Source organism: Ciona intestinalis, chromosome 1 (genome assembly GCF_000224145.3).
Source record: "Ciona intestinalis chromosome 1, KH, whole genome shotgun sequence".
Lineage (NCBI taxonomy): Eukaryota > Metazoa > Chordata > Ascidiacea > Phlebobranchia > Cionidae > Ciona > Ciona intestinalis.
The window spans coordinates 1,835,525-1,842,975 of record NC_020166.2 but is presented as its reverse complement, the minus strand read 5'-3'; the positions used below and the strand labels follow the sequence as shown (position 1 = coordinate 1,842,975).

Sequence of the window (7,451 nt, the reverse complement as noted above, 5' to 3'; positions counted from 1 at the left end):
TGAATGTAACCTTGCCTTTATCCTCAGATGCACGGGAAAATGACAGTGGTTATAACACAGATGATTTGTTTTACACACCTCGTGCCAGCTTACTAGTTGTAACTTAGTTGTTTTTTCTGCGTGGCTGACAATTTAGACAACTCATAAGTGACCATATGTAACCTGTAACTGAAAGTCTGTAACCATATAGCTTACCTTAAAATAAGCATATTGAAGATATCTATAAGGTTCCATTGATTTAAATGTATGTTTAACTTCATCAGAAATACGAAGAATCGATTCAGGGTTTCCAAACTTCTTCTCTTCACATTTGTGTGTGCATAGTGCTGAAAGTGAAGTTACAATAAATTTTATAAAGTATATATATATATTAAATATGCACACCTTGGGCTGTAGGGTACTTTTTATCGTTTTTATCTAGTTACCAGATACCTGGAGAAGCAGGGCACAGACTGATAACATTTAGATCTCTCTGTTGTTTTTTTGCCCATTACCCCAACACAGGGTGCTGCCTTTTATACTCCACTGAGCTAGTTTATAGACACTTAATATATACGGATTCCATTTAGAAAGGTAGTATACACCCATATATTAGTTTACATGCACTCTTACCATGCTGCCGAATGACTTCAAGTGAGCCTTGCTCTGATGCATGCGTGGGACGACAACTTAATGAACAAACTTGTACTTCTCTCTGGATGAACCTTGGTTAAAACAAAAAGTTATTAATATGTAGATTATACATATCATACAGGTAGTTTGGCGAAATGCACGTTGTTGTGGCCTTTAGTCACAAGAAAACAAGTTTATCGCATAAATGTATTTTTAACATCACGATGTAAAATGTAATAATAATGTTAAACGGAAATCCGAGTCATTCAATAATCTAACCCATGACTCGTCAAATACCGCCCGGCGGTGCTATAACAAAGAATGTAAATGATTTAAACTTGGCAAAGGTAAAGTTAGTCAGTTACAAATTACTCCATACACTCAACCTCACCATACCAAATGCTAACACAAAGAAATTTCCCCCAACCTACTTATAGTTCTCCAAAGCTTTGTTCATTTTCTCGATACAACCTTCCCAGTTTTCGTTCCAGTATGCTTCCAAACCATCAGCATAAAGTTCATCATAAGTTGTCATGTAAACTATGGTGGATGGTTGAATGTGGATTATATATTCTCGGTTGGCTGGGCAAGGACAATCCTTATAACATGGGTGTTCTGTTTCATACACCCTACGCCTGCTTAAGTTACATAGTATGAAACTTTTTTAGTGATTGTTTTTTTCTGTATGGCTTACAATTTAGACAAGCCATTAGTGACCACTGGGTCAAAGCAATGGCTGTTAGGTTAAAAAAGCACAAAGGAGCGATAAAGGGTATGGTGTTTTACACATTCGCTTAAAACAATAACGGCATCAAGAATTAAACTCTTGGAAATAACTTGATACAAAAGATATGTAAGAACAGGCTCACCTGAATTTGTTTCAGCAGCTTTAATTGGTAGCAACACACACAACAGGAACAAGAATATTCTTAACACACCCATCTAAGAAGAATGCAATCATTATTCGTTATGCCAATAAAAAGAGGTCATTTATTTTTACAATATTTCTAATATGACCGATGTATTTTATATTTGAATATGACGGAGAGGCATACAGTCATGTTATTTGTCTACAAAAATATCTGCTGTTATATATTATTAATAGATTTACCACTTTGGTAGGCAACTTTATATAAATAAAAAAAATACACTTGCTTCGTAAATACCTTACGTGGCAAACTACAAAGCCATAATATAAAAGTTTACCTTTCTGGGATGTTATCCTTTTAGCACCTTTTGACTCCAATCTAACTTCTTCGCAGGAGGATACACCACCAGCTTACATCAAATCAACGAAAACCTCATGAAACTTTAGATCTGCTTCATTATATATTAACCGGGAATTTTAAATGTCCGCTAGGGGAAGTCCCGTCGAAAACATTGGTTTCCTAAATTTCGTCACGTACACAAAATCATTTTTTAAAGCAATAAAAACAGTTAAAATTAAAATAAAAGTGTAAAAACTTTATATAATAGTTTATTTGTATTTACCCTTTTCGCAAACGCCTAATACAAAGTTTAAAAAACACAATTAAAAAACTTGAATTCCCTATAAACCTTTATATTTTGCATTATTAGTAATAACTGTCATAATAAAATTTTAGTTTAACTTTTTGTTAACCACTTTTATACTAAAGAGATATTAAATTGCTTGCTTGACTACTAAGCTTACGTTTATTTGGTTTCTATGTATACGACATGCGTCCGTTATTCAAAATTTCTTCCTGAAGTTTCCAATTTGTGTGTTTATACAGTAAACGGAAAGTTATTTTTTATTTACTGCTTTATTAACGTGGTAAAAACTCTCCAAAATGAAGATTGAAGAAGTCAAATCTACAACGAAAACGCAGCGAATCGCGGCACACTCTCACGTTAAAGGGTTAGGTTTAGATGACGAAGGAAAAGCAACACATTCTGCTTCGGGTATGGTGGGGCAAGAAGAGGCGCGCGAGGTACGTGCAATTTTAATGCTGCATTAAATACGTATGTATTCTGGACACAATTAAGGATGATGCGTCAGCTGTGGCTAAAATATCACAAGTCCAATGGCGTTGCATACTGTATGACCTAACTCGCATAGAACCATTGTGGGCATATGTTTGTCCTTGTAACAGTATCTGAATTCTGATCATATCTATACTCTATACATATTGAATATGTTCCTATTCATTCATTCAACCACTTACTTAGGCATGTGGGGTTGTGGTTGATTTGATCCGAAGCAAGAAGATGGCAGGACGTGGTGTGTTGTTGGCTGGACCTCCTGGGACGGGAAAAACTGCCCTTGCATTAGCCATTGCCCATGAGCTTGGTAACAAGGTATATTATATTCATAAACTTATTGTAAAAAAGAAATTCCATGAGTGCTTGTTAATGAGTCATTAAAATTGTCAGCCCATGGACAAACCATTACTCACAAAGTTAAACTAAATATGTGTCTAATTTGCAGGCATAAGGTGTATTGAACTATTATAATCTATTTACCCCCCTGCAAGGGTAAATAACTTTATCACAGCATTTATTTTAATGTTCTTTTAGGTTCCATTTTGCCCAATGGTTGGCAGCGAAGTCTATTCAACCGAGATTAAAAAGACCGAGGTCTTGATGGAGAACTTCCGTCGTGCGATTGGATTGCGGATAAAGGAAACCAAGGAAGTTTACGAGGGAGAGGTCACAGAGGTCACGCCTCACGAGACCGAGAACCCAATGGGAGGTTTGTGGGAAAAGTGGAATGAATGTTTTATGCATTTTCATGTGTTAAATGATGTTCTATGTATATGTATGCATTATGCATTATAAAGTATAGTATAAGACGCATATGGCTCCATGTTATGCTCGGCAGTGATAGTGTGGTCACTGTGGTGTATTATAAATTACCTTAGTTATAACTAGGAACATTATAAGCGTAGTTGGAACCTTTGGAATATACTATGCGACTGAGACTATTGCTACTGCAACATAAAGACTTTTCAAACCAAACAACTTTATTTTTTCAGGTTATGGAAAGACAGTCAGCCATGTTGTGCTGGGATTAAAAACAGCCAAAGGAACAAAACAACTCAAACTTGATCCTTCAATTTATGAAAATCTACAAAAGGAGAAAGTCGAATGTGGCGATGTTATTTATATTGAAGCTAACAGTGGAGCTGTGAAGGTAATGTACTGTACAGTAGATAGATGATTGTTGAACACAGCCCTATTTCGTTACCGTCCGTTAGTATTGTTTTCGTTACATTTTTACAGTAACACTTCTTTCGCTGTAACTCTAGTCATTTGTCAGTATAGTAATGTAATAAATAAGCTTTACACTAAACTAGAAATAGGTTAAGAGTTCACACCTCATCCTATAAACATTTAACATAAGCTAGGAGGACCCTAGTAGGCACTATCTAACTTCTGCCTACGAATTCATAAATTCAACTTGTTTACTATGGCTTTGGTATTAATCATAATCCCACACAACAGAGGATGGGACGATCCGATACTTACGCCACTGAGTACGATCTTGAAGCTGAAGAATATGTCCCCATCCCTAAAGGAGATGTTCATAAACGACGAGAAGTAATTCAAGATGTCACTCTTCATGATCTGGATGTTGCGAACGCTCGGCCGCAAGGAGGACAGGATGTTGTGTCTATCATGGGACAACTCATGAAACCTAAGAAAACTGAAATTACAGGTAAGTTCTAAGTGGGAATATCCATTCTATGTGGGTGAGGTCCTTGTCGAGGAACTGGGGTTTAGGATTTAGCCCATTACCCCATGAAGTGAGAATAGCAAAAGTCCCAGGTCCTCTACAGGGACCTTATCCACATGGAATAGAACATAGTGTCCACTGATGCTGTGCAACTTTGCCATGAACTAAAAAAAGGCTCCATGTAACTAAATACATTCCCCTTTTTCCTAGCATAGCTTACTACGGTTATTATTCCAGATAAACTGAGGACGGAGATCAACAAAGTAGTGAACAAATACATTGACCAAGGAGTAGCAGAGCTTGTACCTGGTGTGTTGTTCGTAGATGAGATTCATATGTTGGATATTGAGTGTTTCACGTACCTTCATAGAGCATTGGAGTCTGCCATCAGTCCCATTGTAATATTCGCAACAAATAGAGGACACTGTACAATAAAGTAAGTATTGACATAAATACATGTAAAAAAGTGCGAGGCTGTTTTGGTCACATATAGAATAATAATATTATAAATTAGGTAGCGCATCCAATTAGTTGGAGTCCGCCTTGTACAATTTTTTAAAAATCTTTTATTAATTTACCTTTTTTTAAAATTTCCATATTTTTAACATTTTTAAAAATCTCAAATAATTTACCACTTTTCTAAATTTTTTCCATTAATTTACCATTTTTTAAATTTCCATCCAGAGGCACGGAGGACATCGTTGCTCCTCACGGGATTCCTCTTGATCTGTTGGACCGCATCCTTATCATAAAGACAATGATGTACTCCAATGAAGAAATGATCAAGATCTTGAACATCCGTGCGAAGATCGAGGGAATCCAGGTATCGGATGTTGCCATGACAGTGTTTGGGGAGATTGGGAGCAGAACGTCGTTAAGGTAAGGTTTTCATGATGTGTACATTAAGGTGAAGGCGTGAATTTGATTATCATGTGGAAAATTCTATTATGTTTTTATTTTCTAACAAACTTAGTTTTTATGGAAAAAAAATTTTTAAGGGGGGAGCGCATAATGATGTCCTTAATTTTTTTTTTCGATACTGTTAACACAAAGTTATACCAATTGTTGTTATTCTTAGCCTTAACTGGCTTTTACTTTGCTATTAGGTATTATACAAACAAGCAGAGCTAGCATATTGCATTTACCATATTAATCAATGAGGTTTTGTAAGTTTGACAACCATTTTAACAATATTACTGGATATGAAAGAATAAGCGTAAAAATTGATTGCTAAAAAAACTTTAATCAAAGTTCTAATAAACCATTCTTACTTCAATGTTAAATATTGTCCTTATTTCACCAGATATGTTGTTCAACTACTGACACCTGCAAGCATCTTGGCCCGTATCAATGGTCGTGAAGCAATTGCCAAAGAAGACATCGACGAAATAAATGAGTTGTTCTACGATGCAAAATCGTCGGCTAAAATATTATCCGAACAAGGAGATAAATTTATGAAGTGATGATAGATATGTAGTGTGTGTTGAATGCTGTTGATTTTTATAATAAAACTCAATCTTCTGTATGTTGTGGGCTGTTGTGTAACATAGGCGTCAGTGGTGCAGCCAAGGAAGTTTGGAACAGTTTAAGGTATTTTTCATTATAAGAATGTTCTTCAGTAAAATGTGTTAAAAAGGATAAGTTCTCTCAAAATGTCGTTCTGTTAAAGTAGGAGTGACGAGAACAATGGGTTGTTGTAAAAATGTTTCGCATTTTTCTTGTAACTGCGCCACTGATATGGAGGGTTAGGAGTTAGGGGAGTGATCAGTCACCCAAAGTCCAAACATTAAAAAAAAGGTAACTGATGCTTTTGCACCCAAGATTTACCACTAATACAGCTACTGCTGTTTCTCTACAAATAAACAACTAAATGTGTATTGTATTTGCCACATTAATTAATGAGGTCCCCTATGCAGGGCAAAAAATAAAATAGTACACTGCTAAAATTGATAAACAAAATATGTTTCGTAAATACCTGTTATATTAGGTCTTGTGTAATGGAAGAACTAGGCACCTAAATCTTTGGCCTTCTTGGTTGTGTTGCGCTGTAGCTTTCACCCATGAAGTAGAAGCGTCTTTTGCTTAAAAGATACATTTTTGTGTCCTTTAGAAGGTTAACTTAGTTAACATAAACACTTTTTCTTGCAATTGAATATAAATATGTTTTTAACTAAAAGTGTTTTTTAACAACTGTACTGTCGCTATATCTTGTCTTTTCGTTTTAATTTTTTTTCAATTTTTCCTACCATAGCATAATCAAAGAGATAAAGTTATTATTATGGTTATTAATATTTGGTCTTGAGTTAGGCAATAGGTAAATCTGGACCTTAGATATATTTATCTTCTATTTCTCAATGGAAGTCTTGAGCTTTCAATGCAAGGCGGAAGTTTACAAGTTTCCTTTCAAAAACTTTGCACAAGGTACAGTCAAAGAGGCCAATTATTTTATTACAGGTTGGGCAGTGGTAGCCTGTGTATTCCTATAATAATGTCCAACTTTTGGTTGCAATGCTCACTGTTTCATATAGTGCAAAATACTCTATGGTGGGGCAATCTACCCTGCCACCCCAGATTTGGTGCCTATGACCACTGCCTAACTGATTTTCCAGTTTCTTTTAGTTGCTACACCCTGCGAATGGCTGAACAAATCTGTTTTAACTGTCTTAACTCCTGTTGTTGGATTAACTGAGCAGAATGGACATAGCCTAGGCTATACAATATTGGGGTAATGGGCCAACTCTGGCATATATCTCAAGTCTGTGATCTGTGCTATAACACCTCAAGATAAAAAACCCAAAATCCCGCACACATGCTGACAGTGGTAGCAGCATCAAGAATCTACAGCAACTTTCATCAACAGATAAAACTTCTGCAGTAAGCATAGAAATATGTTTCTTGTAAACCCTGAGCATGTCTGATACCGCCAAGTCAACACAGAATCCCAAAGTGTAATTGTGTACAACGGAATTTATAAGTTTATTATTCAATAAAGTTTTAACATGAAAAAAAAAACATGGTAAAAGGAACATGAAGTGCGTGATCTGTCTGGTGGTTAATAATGTTGTAAAAAGATAGGGTGGAACTTACACCCAACACCCTGTACTTTAAACATCGGGTAAAATTTACACCCAACANCTGTTGT

General features: G+C 35.8%; 3 protein-coding genes across 4 annotated transcripts in view; 1 reads left to right on the top strand and 2 right to left on the bottom strand.

The window, feature by feature from the left end:
* The window catches only part of leprecan (protein), a 26,117-nt gene extending 24,132 nt beyond the window's left edge, over positions 1–1,985 (bottom strand). The window contains exons 1-5 of one of the 2 annotated variants that reach the window (XM_026835372.1): positions 1,819–1,985; positions 1,482–1,554; positions 1,044–1,152; positions 613–704; positions 196–326 (exon numbers count right to left, since the gene is read on the bottom strand). The gene's annotated coding sequence lies outside the window, so the exon portion shown is untranslated. Of the gene's footprint in view, positions 1–195; positions 327–612; positions 705–1,043; positions 1,153–1,481; positions 1,555–1,818 lie in introns of those variants that run through there. The other variant, XM_026835278.1, reaches the window with a different exon arrangement.
* Positions 1,986–2,307: 322 nt separating this feature from the next.
* On the top strand, positions 2,308–5,834 carry LOC100183367 (ruvB-like 1). The gene is made up of 8 exons (XM_002128830.4): positions 2,308–2,564; positions 2,803–2,931; positions 3,151–3,325; positions 3,609–3,766; positions 4,078–4,291; positions 4,547–4,745; positions 4,994–5,188; positions 5,613–5,834. The coding sequence occupies exons 1-8, from the start codon at positions 2,424–2,426 to the stop codon at positions 5,770–5,772; spliced, it is 1,371 nt and encodes a 456-aa protein (XP_002128866.1). The 5' UTR covers positions 2,308–2,423; the 3' UTR covers positions 5,773–5,834.
* A 991-nt stretch (positions 5,835–6,825) lies between these two features.
* Positions 6,826–7,451, bottom strand: part of LOC100184178 (voltage-dependent calcium channel subunit alpha-2/delta-3-like) — a 25,014-nt gene continuing 24,388 nt past the window's right edge. Inside the window, exon 29 of the transcript XR_003396551.1 lies at positions 6,826–7,444. The gene's annotated coding sequence lies outside the window, so the exon portion shown is untranslated. The remainder of the gene's footprint in view (positions 7,445–7,451) is intronic.

What these genes read in the sequence shown, in the direction of transcription:
- LOC100183367 (XM_002128830.4), top strand. Translation starts at nt 2,424, where the DNA reads ATGAAGATTGAAGAAGTCAAATCTACAACGAAAACGCAGCGAATCGCG. An exon ending in CCCATGAGCTTGGTAACAAG is followed by an intron (nt 2,932 to 3,150) that starts GTATATTATATT and finishes ATGTTCTTTTAG; the next exon opens with GTTCCATTTTGCCCAATGGT. An exon ending in TAAGAAAACTGAAATTACAG is followed by an intron (nt 4,292 to 4,546) that starts GTAAGTTCTAAG and finishes TTATTATTCCAG; the next exon opens with ATAAACTGAGGACGGAGATC.